This window comes from Fulmarus glacialis, unplaced genomic scaffold (assembly GCF_000690835.1).
Source record: "Fulmarus glacialis isolate BGI_N327 unplaced genomic scaffold, ASM69083v1 scaffold1398, whole genome shotgun sequence".
Classification (NCBI taxonomy): domain Eukaryota; kingdom Metazoa; phylum Chordata; class Aves; order Procellariiformes; family Procellariidae; genus Fulmarus; species Fulmarus glacialis.
The window spans coordinates 27,932-44,052 of NW_009227384.1; the positions used below are offsets into that span (position 1 = coordinate 27,932).

The 16,121-nt window shown below is 39.4% G+C and overlaps 1 protein-coding gene across 1 annotated transcript in view; it reads left to right on the forward strand.

Moving 5' to 3' along the window:
- LOC104080642 (kinesin-like protein KIF26B) overlaps positions 1–15,812 on the forward strand; it is a gene marked incomplete at both ends in the record, with an annotated part of 30,952 nt that extends 15,140 nt beyond the window's left edge. The window contains 2 exons of the mRNA XM_009583113.1: positions 13,615–13,781; positions 15,658–15,812. Coding sequence (XP_009581408.1) covers positions 13,615–13,781; positions 15,658–15,812 — 322 coding nt within the window. The remainder of the gene's footprint in view (positions 1–13,614; positions 13,782–15,657) is intronic.
- Positions 15,813–16,121: the final 309 nt, after the last annotated feature.

Genomic DNA, 16,121 nt, shown 5'->3' on the forward strand with positions numbered 1-16,121 from the left:
TCTAAAATCAGTGGTGAGGAGAAAATAGTGTTTTTCATCTGACCTTATTTAGCTGGTCAGGAGACATGCGGATGGGTATTAATTACTCAGTCTGCAAGTGAATGTGCACTAAATTCCAGCTGAGAATGGACAGTCAGCATGCTTAAAGTTCTCAGTGTACAAGGGTCCTGAGGTGAAAAGTGGGAGTATGATCTTCATATGGTAAAGCACTCGTAGTGAAGATGGGTTATGATGGTTCCTGCAGACCAAAATCCAGATTACATATAGTGGGGAAAGATCATTGTGTGCACTTGAATTAAATGCTAGATCAGCTTCAGCTAATGTGATGTTCATCTAGCTCCTGGAAACCCATGCTCGGTTTGGATCCCTTCAAGACTTGCAGATTGAAAATGGCGGACTGAAACAAACAATTTGGACTGAAAATGTGACAGAAGTTGCAGCAAATGAGATGATGCAAAGCCACATTTAGCTTGGAAAACAGAAGTAGACTAGGAGTATATGTAAAAAGCTGAGAATATGTTTAGTGCTGTGCAAGAAATATCCATCCCATTCAGAAGAGTACCGTAGCAAGTGCGTAGCCTGATGCTCACAAGCTGACCTCTTTGCTGTGCCATTGAAAGGTGACCAGAACACAGAGAGGCCCAGTTCCTAACCGTTTACAGTATGCACCAACAGAGCTTAATTTGGTGTTCAGTTAAGGATCTGCTTCTCTTTTTGCTTTCATTAGCTGAGAGGGCAGTAAATTTAGAGCAAACAGAAGACAACATAACTTGGCACCTCTTCAACCTATAGAATTCACTGCAGGAAGTAGCCTCCAAGTCAAACGCTTATAGTTGAGTGATTTTTATGACTGCTAATAACAGCTGTAGCTATGCAAACTAAGGTAATAAGGCAATCAAACCTACGCCTTAAGGCATTCACCTTCAGGGCCAGGAAGGAACTGTTTCTGTCCAGCTAGTCGTCTCATTTGAAGGCTCTTCTGGCACCTTTTGAATTCTTTTCATGTATTCCTGTTAAAAATTATGGTGGTTGCTGTCATAAAATAATTTTAAAACCTCAGCAGGACATTTTTATTATTAACATGAAAGTAAGACTGGTGTTTGTGTATTGTGACAGAGGTTAGAAAGACCAACCTTGTTAAATTTATAGAGAGGTCACTCCCACTGATGCATAGCTTCTGCAGAACTGTCTGTTTTGGTGTGGTGTGTTGTTTTTTGTTTTTTTTTTTTTTCCTTTAGCAGCTGCATACTGCCTCCTCTGGAAATTAGACAGTTTCATGGCAGCTCCCATTAGCACCGATAACTGTGAAATTAGCTATTGCCACATCTCCATGTTGGTACCATGAAAGAAGGAACACCTGCAAGGGACTATTAATCGGAGGGACAGAAAAGGGGAAGGCAGCTACACAAAGCCAGAGGGCAGTGCAATTCAGCATGACTGTTACATTGTGAGATGGTGCAAAGGTGGAAGTTTTCGGCATGGAAGTTGAGGCTAAATGCTGTTTCCCTGTGGTGAAAAGAGAAACACAATATTGTTATGCTTTTTGACTTGAGAGGTTGTCTGGTGTCGAGGTCTTGCAAGGTATTAGCATTGAAAGAATATGCTGTTGACTTCTGAAGAATGTATCAACATCTCTGCTTGTGGGAATGAAATAAGAGCGTTTCCTAGGTAAGTGCAAGGCTCGCAGCCGGAATTCAACCCCCTAAAAGTGCCTTTCTTGCAACACCGCTCTGCTGGTACTTCTCTTGTTTTCACTTCTGCACATCTTCAGTGCATTTTTGGACCAAGTAATAGCTAATCTCTTGTGCTTACATTTAGCCCCACTGAACCCTTCTGAACAGTGTAACTTCTGAGCAGATCTGCATTCAGCCTTGTATAATGGCTCCTATTTTGGCTATCCTAGCCTAATCGAAGTCTTAGGACTCAGACACACGATGAGCTTGATTTTACTTTTTAGCAAGCTACTAATACATGGTAACTGTGAATGCATGTTCATAGTTCACAGCAAATTCAAGATAATTTGACTTGGTTTCTTTGACTTAGGTCTAGAAAAGTGATTGTAAGAGAAATCATTATTACCTTGCATTTGCCACAGGCCAAGTATGTGCATGTGGACAGCCGTTACGACTCAGCACAGCAACTTATTTCTGTGCCTGAGCCTTCATAACAATGTCAGTTAGTCAGCATTCAGAAAGCAAACTGGCTCCTAGACAGCATTACAAATGATGAGTTGAATGTTCACCTGAATATGTGCAACTTCAATGATATTAATTTCATTGTGAGCATTTAAGCTGATATCAACATTTTAAGAACTAAATTTCCTGCAGAAGACTGGGTACTTTGCAGTTCTAAACGCTTGCTGTGGAATTGAGCCCAAACAGAGGAAGCAGAAAAGATGCTTTCTTCTTCAGGAATGAGACAAATTGCTCTTTTTAAGATGAGAGATCTTACTGGAATGCAGGGAATACAGTGGAAGATGTGTTGTAGCATTGGTTAAGCTAAACTGAAATGGAGGGAAGGGACACATCAACTTAATGACTAGACACTAAGATCTGAACACAGTATTTCTTTTTTAAAGATTTCTTTGCTGCCTGCAGGTTTCAGTAGATTTTCTGAAGAGCTGAGTACTTGGAGCCTTAGACTTGTCTTGAGAGATGCAAATTTAACACAGCATTCAAATGTCCGCCTTAAGTTTTATTCCATTAAAGGACTCCTCAGAGTCCTTTCAGATGATGAGTTGTTAATATTTTATTGAGGCAGCAAAAGAGAAAGCTGCGTAAGCAGTATTAACAATCATTGGTGTCAGAGGTTAATTTTTATTTAATCAGTTCTTAAAAATGTACTTGTATGTGAAGATGATTTAGGAACGTGTATGGAAAAGGATACTACAGAATAAATCTTCAAACTTAGAATATTTGATGAGTTAAGAAAGATTTCTCAGTCTCTCTCAGCTTAAATTTCCCAGGTTTCTATATTGCTTGGTCCCAAATGTGCCTGGCTTCTACATGAGTTGACTCTGCCCTGCAAGCACCTCTTTTCTGTTTGTTCAGAAGTTCATGCCTCATGCAAGATTCAAGTCCTCTGGTTCTTCCCTTTATAAGGTACATTACTGATAGTCTTACGACCTAACACATAGAGAAAACAATTTGTATTATTGTGGTATCTGCCAGCACTAATATAATTAAACCTTTGGCAGCAGTTTATAGAAAAGCCGATATTCGTAATTTCTTTCTGATGGGTAAGCTACTGGAATGGTACCAGTTTCTAAATAGATTCAAGGTATTTGCTAGATCCCTGGGGGTCAAACCCATGTACCTTTCCATGAGCAGCTGGGTAAGAGACGCGTCAGACGTGTACTGATCTTACCCCCAAAAAGGTCAGCTCTTGAAGTGATTATGTGTGTGGGCTGAATTTGCGTTATGCCACATTCTTAAGCAATAATCATTGCAGGAATCTCTAAGCCTGTCAGATTTTTTTCATACTGGAAATGAAGTAGCTTTCCCTCTCTGTCCCCCTCTCTCCTTCTCCTCATGTTTTCATGGTAGAACTTGATCATATGTCTTTTAAATAAAGACTAATGATCCGGTTCATACACCCATGTGTGGAAAAACTAATGGTGTTTTTTATTGCTTACTCTCTTTCTAGCTATAGAAAGAGGTTGCTTTCTGGGTCAATAATGCCATTCAAGTTAAGCCCACATGCTGACACACTCTGGTAGCTTCTAAAGCTGTTCTTGTCAACTGACAAGTGAAAGGTCAACGGCTTACAGATTGTTGTTTGTGATAGGGAAACAGCTACAGTAAGATTTGAACTTCTTATGATGTCTTGACGTTGCTGGCAGGTTGGTAACTGATCAGAGAAATGAAAGTTTGTTTTCATAACAAATGTATTACTCCTGCAGACAGTGAACTAGAGAGACTTGTGCCTCAGCTTCAACAGTACAGCCACTTCATTTAGCTGCTGCCCCATGTGTACAGACAGGCAGAAGTCAGACGTGCTCATAGAATCATAGTCTGAACACACTTTTCATTGCTGCATTAGTTATTTGAGTACAATTAGCCTGGCCAGTGAGGTCTTAAAAGGTAGCTGATTCAACAGGGGATTACAGTGTGGTCGCTGAATCTGGATGTATGAAATCAACTTTAAGCGAGCCACACAAAAGAAAGGCCTTTTCTCTTGTAAAATGTTACTAATCTGATAGCAAATAAAAGTCAGAGTAGAAAAAGATCCAATTCATTTCCAGCTGCACAGCTTTATAATGTAGCAGCAGGATATACAGGTAATTAAGAGAATTAACAACTTTATTAAAGTAGATTTAAAAAAACTTCTGAAAGCTAGAGGCAGCCTCAGCTTTCCCACAGATTGCCATGTTGTTGTCTTCTTGACGAGAAAGGAAGCAGTTTTATTGTGTTGCTGCACAGTATCTTTTTGCATTGCTGAAATGCCTAGAGGCACAAAATTGAGACTAGAACCTCTTTGCTAGCTGCTGTTCCTATTTTTCATTTGCATGGGAATATGTCAGCTGGGAAACCTTACATTGCTGTTCTGCCCGCAGAGACTTGGCTGGTGGAGCTTCATGAATGAGAGGCATATTTGGGTCTAGCTGATGGTGCTTTACTGGTTTACTCACAAGGAATAGCTCACAGCATTGCAGGGGCCTGCCCATGGGGAGTCTGCTTTACTGGGAGAGCTCTGGGGTATGGAGGGTGAGCAGACCTGCACCTCAGGGCAGCTGTGCTGCCTGTGGCATCCTTGGGGAGGAACAGGAGAGGCTGGCATGACCCTGAATGGACATGAGAAAACATTGAGGGTATTGAGTTATGATAGCTATTGTGTTTCTGTAATGAGGTAGGGCCTTTACCTTTCAGAAAATAGTTTGATAATGAAGTAGTCTCCAATAAATAAAATTTGCGGGCTATGTCACTCAGGCTGAAGGAGCGCTGCAGACTACAATCTACAACTTCTATACAATGATAAGTTCACTCTAGGTAGGTATTTGCTGTCCTGAATGCTTCGGATCACGTAATTTCTGCTCCTCTAGTATTTTTCCCCCTCTTTGTTTGCCTTTCTGCTTAATAAATATATCAGCACAAAACGAGCGAGCAAGAAGCAGGCTTGGTCAATACCATTTCAGACTCAATATACTGATTCCTTTCGATGTAGATAGAGTACTAACTATTCCTTCCATGGATTACTTAGTTCAGGAGGGCGTTGGCAAACTGAGAAAAGTGAATTCATTGCTAAGCCAGATCAAAATGAGCCTATATCCTTCGCGTCTCGGTGGTGGAGGTTGCTTGGGAACGTGCATCAATTTATGTTTACCAAGTTATGGTCTGTATGGGAATTTGCTGATCACGCAAATGAACCATTGTCACAGGCTTAATAGAGCAGATTTCCTGTTTTATAATAAAGCTTTCATTGTTGCCAATGCAATTCTTATTTGGTATTGTTTTTGAGGAGAGTGTACTCGATAAGTAACTCAGAGATTTTCAGGCAATACTGTTGCTTTGTATGTTTTTGGGTTTTTTTGCTTGTTTTGCTTTGCTTTTCAGTTCAAAAGCTAAGGCAAGAACGTGCACTGAGTGAATAGGTGAAAGTAAGAGGGAGGATACTGGATGGCTGAGAAAATAGTGTCATTATTCACAATGGAAAATACAACATAAATTTCAAAAATACTGTTTCATAAGGCAGAACTCAGGAGGAAGAATCAGAGGAAAATATCTTACAGTAGAGAAATCCATCACTATTTGGATCTCTGATCAGCTGTTGGATCAGCTTCTCAGTAGCTGTTCTTAAGATTAAGCGATTTGCTGTAAAATATTTCATTTAATGGTATGGGCTCTTGATTGTGAAATGGAACTAACTGTATCATAGCAGTTTTGATGTGCCCATGTCTGTGCAAATTGGGATTTCATCTGTGCTGAGGATTGCACTGGATCAGTGTTAGACAGCTATCTTGTTTATAGAGGGACATGGGATGTGTCTGCAACAGTCAAAGGTCATCTTTCTTTTGGACAGTAGGAAGCTGGAGGTGGTAATTAAGCTCTAGGTGCTGTGATGGTGACTAAATAATGTTTAAGTAAAAGTAGTTTATACAGTCTGACTCTTCCTTGTTAAATGCAAAGCATAATCAGCATTCTTGCCATCCCAGTGATTATCCCTTTGAAAAACCTCACTTACTCTAAAGGTGGACTGTTTTTTGTTTCAATACAAAATCTGTATTACGGTAGCCCCTTCTGCTAGATCAATATTTCAGATTTTGTTTCAAATTTGCAGATTTGAATAAAGCAGGAGCAAAGCATGCTCAGGGACCCTCCCTAGAGTTTCAGTATTCGCAAAGAATAGTGAGTTGCCTTTGCTAAGCAGTATTCGGTATGTCTACCTCCAAGAAAGAGACTGAATGCAGCAGACATTATGCATGTCCTTTTGCAGCCTGTTCCTTGCAGAACATATTCTTTTGACAGGAAAGGACTATCAGGAATTGCTGTGTTGCTCTTGCTCACACAGTGTCTGTATCAGCAGTTGCAGTGATCTCGACCTATAGCAGCTTAGTATTCTGCTATGAGAGAAAAGGTCATAATCAAATGGCAAGATGCTAAGTGCCCTTAGCTACAAGAACTTGCTACCCTTCCAAAATTATTTCTTCTAAAGGTGGATTTTGTCCTGAATAATTCCTTAAATGTCACCTCTGCTGCAGTGACTGATTTGTGACAGATGCAGAGTATGTCCTTGGTGCTTTGTGGTATATTAAAGATGACTGACTTAGCAAATCCTCACCACTTTCAAGTTGCTCTGATTGAATGGTGTAATTGTTCCTTTTTGCCCTATGAAGGATGCGTTAAAATTCATTTGATAGTTGTGTGGGCAGCATGAGATTCATCTTTCCCTCTACCCCTCTGCACCCAAAACCCTACTTCAGTTTACTGGCAGTTCAGTAAACTCTCTACCAGATTTATTTCAAAGCATTTGAAGCTGTATTTAACAATGACATTTGAAACTGACTCTTAAGTATTTCCCTTTCCTATTTTCATATGCTAACCTCTCCCAACAACACTCCAAAATTATGAAAATGAAATATAGTAGATGTCAAATTATCCACATTTCTCTTTTTATCTTTGGCACTCAGCACAGTGGATCTGAGCTGTCACCTTGTCCTTTGAATGCTACCATAGGTAAATTTTTGCTGCGCTTTTTTGTTACTGCAGAGAACTTAACGCATAACTTGCATTTAGGCAAAAGGGATAAAGTCAGTACTTCCAAAGGGGCTTAGATAAAATAGCCAAGTTACAGGAAGAGGACTTATTGATACATTCTCTTGTTGAGAGATGCCTTCTCTAAGTGAAGTAGGACTTTGATATTCCCTTCATTAAACTCTCTTCTGCTGAAGAGACTCAAGAAGTGTCAGCTCTTGCTTCGTTTGTTTTCTGATGCGGCTTCCTATTGGCAAGTTACTGTAATTCGTCTGAAATTTGTAGTGGCTGGCAAGGTTGTGAAGACTTAAGATTTTTATCTTGTTCTGCAATCTACCACACTATCACATCAGACAGTGAACTCTTATACACTAAAGAAAGTGGAAGAATTCTTTGAGTTTTCAAAATTAATTTGTAAATTAGAGTTCTTGCCTCAACCTGTAAGAATTGGTAAGAGCAGGTCAAGCCCAGGAAAAATAGGGTCGCTTAGTTTTCAGGAAGGATTTGGTGTTCTATACATGTGTCAGAAGAAAGACACATGTGAATGATATATTGTGAGATGCTTGTTTCATCACTCCCATAGACCAGAAACTAGGGTCCTTGAGCGAAACAGGAAGAATAACTTTATCTTGTTATGACTGAGAGTAAACTGAGGAGCCAAAAGGAGTTGGACAGAAAGTAAAAGATTAGTATTTTAGAAGAGCCGGAACACCTGATTGTGCGTAATGGAAAACTTGAAATTAAGCTGCTAAGTTTGTGTTCGAAGCAGGTTTATAAGAATTTATGATGGTTTTGGTGTGCTAAAGCTTTGAGAGAGGTATCCTTTACAGCTTCCCTCAACTCATCCTTTAAAGGGGGAGGTGTCTTTCAGAAGAAGCTTTTTCTTGGTTAAGGTAGACGTTTGCTGTCTAAAATAAGTCAGGAAGTAATTTCATCAGTATTTATAGGGCGGAAAATTCAATGCTGCTCTGAATCGAGAGTGGACTGCCAAAGAAATCATTCATGAGTGTGTGTGTGTTTATGAAAGAGAGCTTTCTACCTTCAGTTTCTTGTTCCTAATGAGCTTCTCTCCTGAGATTTAAGATCTCTGGACACTAAGGATTGCTTTATAGTGAATTTGGACACAGATTTGTATCTTGAATTTGGCTTCAGGCATGGATACATTTCATACATATCTGCATCCAGTTCATTCATCAGTCACTGACGTTAACTAGTTTTTGGGGATGTTCCTGAATGCTTCACTACCTCCAGAGCAAAGAGTGTTTCAAATCTTTCATAAATGCTAACTTCCATTTGTACAGTAATTTCAGTTGGGAGTCCTCAGTTAAGAGCATTAGAAACATTAACAATCTTGGCTGTAAAATGCCCTTACGTAAATATAATTAACCTCATACTGCATGACGGCAAGTCTCATGCACCGAATGACTCTAATTGGAAAAGGAAGAGAATCTAGCCTGGCTGACACCTGGGGTTTAACTGCAGAGCCATCTTTTTCCTATGAAGTAGAGAATTTTAATCATGACTTATCTCCAGCTCTTGCTGTATACTGTCAGAAAGCAGTGAAAGAGGAGGTTAATGGATGCCTTGCTTTTATGAGACAGGAGAAAAAAATGGGGCCTTGGGAAGGACATCTGTCTTGTTCCGTGTGCACTTAAAAGGTTTTTATTGAGGCATGAAAGGTTGCGTTGTTCCATGCTTTGTCTTTTTGTTGCCTATCCAGGCAGTGATGTGCTGCCAACAATTCAATAAAGGAATTTCTCAAAATATATCCTATTAACTTACCTTAAACCTCATGTATATGGTATGTGGGTACTCACAGAAGACAAGAAAAAAAAATCTTCTCTTCCCCATTAAATCCAGAAACAGTATCTAGTGAGCGAGACAGTGACATTGAAGAGGCAGAATTACGTGAACTGTACTTGTCAGGCATATATTATTGGGGGGGAGGGGAAGAGCCCGAGTTTGTTAATGTTCAAAGTGTGATTTTTCAACTGTCTTTTGAACTGGGATGGAGAAAAAAAAGTAGTTCTCTGAGAGCTTTGGAAATGTCTGTTCTATGAGTGTTTTTCCTTAAATGCTTGATATATGCTGGGTGCATTTACTCAAGTTGTGTATGTGTGAACTTCAGTGAGCAATGTCAGAGGAGAAAGGGATAATTTGGTACTGTGACCTGAGGACAGAGTAAATGAGATGGTAAGATTACCTCCAAAGCCCACTCTTCAGTTCGGTATAATAGTTTAAATGATTTCTATACTCTCCAATCTATGAGGCAAAAGAAACAAATGCAATAGAACTGACTCGAAGTCAATAGTCTCTGGATATATGAATTATCTGGACTTCTTTCTGCCCACTACTTTATGTGTATGTTTTGAACTCTGGGAGTAAATGAGGATTTATTAGTCAAATATTGTGGGCACATGTCTAGGTGTCTAGTGAGGTACTCAGCCTGTGGATTGACCCAGATGTACAAATTTGTGCAGTATAAACAATACTCTGATAAGTACTGGACACAAAAAAGGCTCCAAGCCTGGCCCGGAATTTGGCATAACACTGTCTTTGCCCTTCATCTCCACTGGCTGCATGACCAAAGGAACAATTCCATAATTAAATATCAAGTTCTAGTTTGTTGTCCTGTTCTTGCTTTGATGTAAGGAAAAGATAGCAACAGAGTGAGAGTGAGCCCACAGAAGTACCTTGTGATAACTGCAACACTCAAACCTCAAGCAGAACATCAGTATCACAAGGTACTTCTGTGGGCTTTGATCTGTATAACGTCAAGTGGTGTTGCAGGCTTCCCATATAAGGAGCGGCAGAATGTTTGAAATTCAGGGAAATATTTCAGCTTTCATTGCTTCTGGAGACATTTCACTGTTGAAAATCCCACTCTGGCAGACAAAGTAATCAAGTGCAAAAACTGGAAACCATTCCTGGACCGTGGCTTAAGCCAGTTCTTATTTTGTCTTAATTTGTCTGTGTCTTGTGTTAGGTAAAATAAAGTATGTTTCCATTTTGGTATCCTTGTAATACACTGTCAGCTAAGAAGTGCCCCTGCTGAGGGCAAACAGTAAATCAATGGATTGCAAGGACAGACAGTATGTGCATTTGGGAGTTTAGTTCTGAGAGAGCTCACGCTGGGAAATGGATTTTTGCCCAGGAAGTGTGCCAGCTTGGATAAGGAAACCAGGTGGTAGTGCTGGACCCTTAGGACCGAGAAGGTGCTCAACAAGCCCAACATGCCCCATTATGAGTGTCCATCCAGGGCAGCTGTGGGAGGGCTCTCTGACAGGGCTGTTTACACTGGAATGCTGCTTTTCACAGATAATACATCAATATCAATGTCAACAGTAGCTTCCTGTTTTCTGCAACAAAGCAAGCTGTGTGAACCAACAGGAAGGAGAGCTGCTGCCTCTCCAGCAAGCTCTGGTGGTCAGTACCACACAGATGTTTTGCAGCTCGCAGTTCGAGCAGCTGACCGTCCCTGTAGTACTTGGACTGTTGTGTAGGACACATGATACCATAGCAGTACTACTGAAAAGCCTACATTTATATAGAAACAATCCCATTCTGCAATTGTCCATAGTATATGCAATTTCTAAAATGAGTTTTATTTATCTCTCTTCTCTCTCTGTCCTATGGTTAGTGTGGTACTCCTCAAATACAGAATTTGTAAATATGCTTGATTATTTCCAGCTTCTTACTCAGTTCCTTTGCATTTTACTATAAGAAAACGTGACCTAAATACAAGCTTTATAAGATCTTCATCCCCATTTATTAAAAAGCATTAACATTCCATTTGCTGACTAATATCTATTTCCCTCTGATATCTATTTCTCTCTGAGTGCATAGGTGAGGGGGAGTGGTCTATATTTGTATCTTTCTAAAAGAACCTCATCTCTCTCTGGTGAGTAAGTACTGGATTATTTTGGAGTGTTTGTATTTAAGAACTAGTTATTTCGAAGCTCACGAACCAAGCATCTCATCAGCTTTTGAGGAAGCTTGAGAGTAATACCTTTCAGGAAGTGTCCACAATCAGTTTGAGGCTTTTTATTGCTGTTTGCTCTGTGCTGTTCACATTAATAGGACTTGTGGATATGGGCATGGATCCCCTGAAAGTCCCTATAATCGCAGAAACCATTTAGTTACTGCTTTTATGCCCACGTCATGATGGATGTTTTCTGGGTGTCCCAAACACTGAGATGCACAAATCCGTTCCTGTTTTGCAGCGGCTGAAATGCCGCTCTCAAGCCTTACCATCTTGCAACTTCAGCGTATCTGACACCAATAGAAACGTGCTGCTCTAGCTGTGGAAATTCATATTTGGAGCTGCAGATCTTTTTTTGGCAGAAGATGGGAAGGTTATGATTGCAATTGAGATAAGTCAACTCATCAACTTCGTAACTGCTGTCAGGTTGCCATGGAAGTGAATAGCACTTCCTGGTGATGCTGTCAGCAATGGCAATTGGTTAATGATGGTCCATCCCTGATTTCAGATATATGAATTGGATGGACTAAGATGAGCTTAGGTTCGTAAGTGTACTTTGCTCTGAAGGGAGAGCTTTTTAAATCTGTCTGCTTAGCAGTTCCCAATGTGGTAGATGATCAAATTGGTTTCAGGATAATTTGAGGGGATAGGGAAGAATCTTGTGCTAGTTCACTGCAAATATAAATAGCTGAGTTAGCAAAAATTATGTAAAATTTGAGGAAATTATTGTTTAGTGCATTCAAGTGTATTGGATGCCCCAAGTGGACATACATGGGTTAGCAGAACACTGAAGAACAAATGTCTGTTTGCCTGCATGCTGGAAATGTAGGGAGGTATCCTGGCAGCCAGCCTAAATTCTTGTGTTTTAACAGTAGTATGAGATGATTTAAGTCCAAGATTTCAGCTATAGCCTTCTGAGAGCACTGCTCATTCAATATAGTGAATTCAATATATATTTAACATATATTCAATATCATGAATTAGAAGGGCTCAGTGTGTGACTGACATGATAGGGGCATTTTCAGCAATTTTTACTGGTTCCTCGTAGCATAAAGTGGCTAGTTTAGCATTCCTGTTCTTGAAGTATTACAGTTGATTGGCCTAAAAAATAGGTAAAATAAGGATAAACTGTTAGATTGTCTTCTCAGCCATAGTAGAATGGGTAGCAATCCTCTGTAAAAGAAACAGAGGTGGCTTGATAGTTCATCTAAAAAATGTTGCCATATCACATGTCTTTTCCCCTCCCAAACACAAATCACAGTTCTTCAACTTTGCCTTTAATAACTGAAATGTTTAACAGCTGGAAAAAAGCAAGCCTAAGTGGAAAAAGAACTGCAGGATGATCTCAAGTACTTTTCTTGTGTGCCTCACAAGGATGTTCTGTTGTTACTGTGGTGATAAGGATAAGCATGAGAACTGAAATCGAACAGGTGAGAGACGGGTTCTTGCAAACTTTTTGCAGAGGGAAGGAAGCAATGCCTTGGACGATTGCTAGCAATAATTTGGGAGGGTTCTTTTTAGCATCTGTTGCAATTTTGTGACAACGCATTGGTGAACAAAAGCTATTTGAGGTTGAAATGAAGGAAGGAGGAAAGGGAAGTTGTTAGGAATTGCATGAAGTACAATAGATGACATCACACCATTGTAAATTCATGCTGAAGTAATAGTCAAGGAACTGAAATCAAAGTTTTGAGGAGGTGCTTCGATAGGGCTGACCCAGCTTTCTCCGAAGTCAATCAAGATCTTTCAGTTAATTTGAGGAGGGCTGGGTCAAATCTGATTGAACTCCATTTCTTTTCCCAGACAATGAAAGGCTGAGATGAGGCTTTCTAACAGGGGAAAAAATGTTAAATGGGCCATCAGAAGAATGAAATCACAGGATGTTTAAAACCTTTTAAGAAAGCCAATGAAAGTGAGCGGTAATGATTCCAGTTTTCCAGAGAGATGATAAATAGTCTAGGATCCCAAAGGACTCCTTCCTGTGCTGCGTGCTGGCTTTTCTGGAGAAAGGTCAACAAAAATGCTTAATATACTAGTGCTGTATTATTTTACAAAGGCAAACAAATGTATTTTTTTTCCCTGAAGTAAAATATAAGTATCTTGTACATATCTAAGCTGTCTCTCTTGTACCCTGAGGTAAAACCGAGCAAGGATTATGGTTTACTTTTTCTTTTCCATATGGATGGAAAGCCATAGACACTATTGACATTTCTAGTGACAGGATGAATTTATCCCATTAGTTTTAATGCAGACAAGGTTAGAGCTGAGCCAAAGTACTGTAGATTAGCATGACAGAAGCAATAAACTTGTTCACAGAGCAGCAAAGATGTAGTGAATGAAATGCCTCTCTTACTCCATCTGCAACCCAGAGGCACTTCTGGATGAGGAGGGGTCAGCTAGTGAGCTTTAGCTGATGACACTTTTGTTCTTTTCTGTCTTCAGATATCTCAGCTTATGACAGAGACTAGTCGAGAGGGCCTGACTGAAGCAGCATTGAACCGCTACAATGCAGATAAACCCTCCTTGTACAGCTTCCCTGCTTCCCAGAGCACATATGTTGCCAGTGAAGTATCCACAGGCACCTCGGTGGCAGCATCATTTTTTGCCAGGTAAGAGAGATTTCTCAGATTTTCCTTCTCTGGAAACATAATTTCTTTCAAAGGAGATGATTCTGTAGCGAAGAAGTGGGGTTGACAGTCTACAGCACATGTCAAAACATGGCTATAGATACAGATCTATCACAAACTTGCTGAGTTGCCATGAAAATGTTGTTTAATCCACCTGTATGCATTTGTCTGTAAGATGGGGATGATACTTCTACCCTCTTCTGTAAAATATCTCTTTAACTCTTGATTTGGGTTAAAATGTGATTGCGCTCCCAGAATAATACCTGATTTAGTGACATTTTTAGAGGGGTGTATCCCTGAACGAGAAGGGCCCATCCAAGTAATTTTCTGAGATAGTAGAGCTAACTGGAGGTGGATAGTTCTGTTTGGCAGGCAACCTTCAGGCTTCTTAATTGAATTGTACTTCCATCTAAGGAAATTATCAAGATTTCCACTTTCAGACTGAAAAGTTAAGGTTTCTCATTTCAGTTTCTGGCCCTGTCATGCCGTTGAATTGACCTGAGGGTCTAAACTCAGCCTTAGAACACCCTTTCTGTTGAATATTCAGCCAATGTTTCAAAAAATCTCAATGAGATAAAGTTTCATTAAAAAAATCTTCTGGCTATCTTTATTAATTTCTTAGTAAAAATGGTTTGTTAAATGGGCATAGCAGCTAATAAGTGAAATATCCATTATCAACAACAGAAATATTTTTTTGTGCAGAAATATGCTTTTTGCAGAACATAATCTTTTTAGCCCACTTGAATCCTTATGTAACTGAAGAAGTTGAAATAATCCTTGTCTTTTAATGCTTTTCAATAATTAGAAGATTGACTTGGGAAGAGTTGTGAAAGTAATGAAATAGCAAGAGAATAAGCTGTTTTTACAGCACTTGCAATCCACTCTAGTGAGAGATCTGAATTTCAAAACATGGAGTGAACTTTTGAGTGAACGCCTCAGGCATATTCATATTAACTTCCTGCCCTTTAGAGAGCCAACTATTAGGAATTCCACATGATTCTGTTTTATTTTAAAGGTAAATGGAAAACTTACAAAGTTGTTGGACTCTGTAAATCTGGAAAGAAGATTTTCCTCTCTATTTCTCCTCACAAACATGAGGACTGCATATGTTCAGTGTCACACAATAAGTGAATCGTGTAAGAGGATTAATGGTAGCATTTCAGAAGACCCAGTGAACATTGTTTGGGGCAGCTCTGCCACTTTTTCTTTACAGATGTGATGCTGCAATAGCAAATGTGAATGATGACAGTGGTCTTGATTTGCTGCCCTTTTCCGTTTAACTGCAGGCAGTTTAAATTAAAATTGCTGAATGTACTCATATGGTAATATCTAACCGGAGTGCAGATTGGGATTAGCACATATTTTAGCATGTATTGATTTATGAAGCTGGCTTAATTCATTTGTTCTTCATTGTTTCACTGTTTAGGCTGAAAGAATTCATTTGCTCTTAATATACTCTGTTCAAATGTAGGAAACTAATTAAATTTACTCAAAATCCCTAGTGTAAATCACAGCATTTTAACTAGAACTCTGTTAGTTTCTAGCTGATGGTGTGAATTCTTGGGTATGCTTGGCCCAGCAGAGATCTCATGTTTAGGCTGTTTATTTTTAAACTGTATTTAGCAAGACAAAAATGCCTGATTTAGTTTGGGGTTTTACATAATTAGATTAATATCACTTATATAAGTCAGTTTTGCACTTCGAGTTTTATCATCTGCTGACAGTTTAAGCAGCAAATCCAAGTCAGTTGTTCACTGCTTGACCTTTTAACAAGAAAATCCACAACTTGTTTTCAAAATGCGGATCTCTTATTAATTTGTGTTTTGCATCTTATGTGTCTATTTGCGTTTTTGTAAAGTTGGGGTAAGAAGCGTAAGAACCCACATGTATGCGTATTACAAAGTACGAAGAAGGCGGCAGTGGTTGTCAAACTCATTAACATGGTGCACTGTTTACAATATGAAACAGTCATTCGTATCAGGCATATGAATTCTAAACTTGCTTTTTCTGATTGTAAGTGGCACACGGAGTGGTGACTACCAGCTGTGCCTGTTTTTTTTTTTTGAACGTGTGTCACATACGATGTTTTCATGGTCAGTAAGTAAGAAATTATTACACAGCCAGGGAAATTTGCTAATGTGAAGCTGAAGTTGGAAGTAGAAAAGTAGAAAATATTCTTTTGGAATTTGAATAATATCCCACAGTATTTCACTCTAAGTTCCCTAACAAGCAAAGCAAACCTCGGATGAGGCTCAGATATAAAAGTCATCCATCATCAGGAAAAAACCCCAATTAAATAAAATACTATAGTATGGAGGAAAT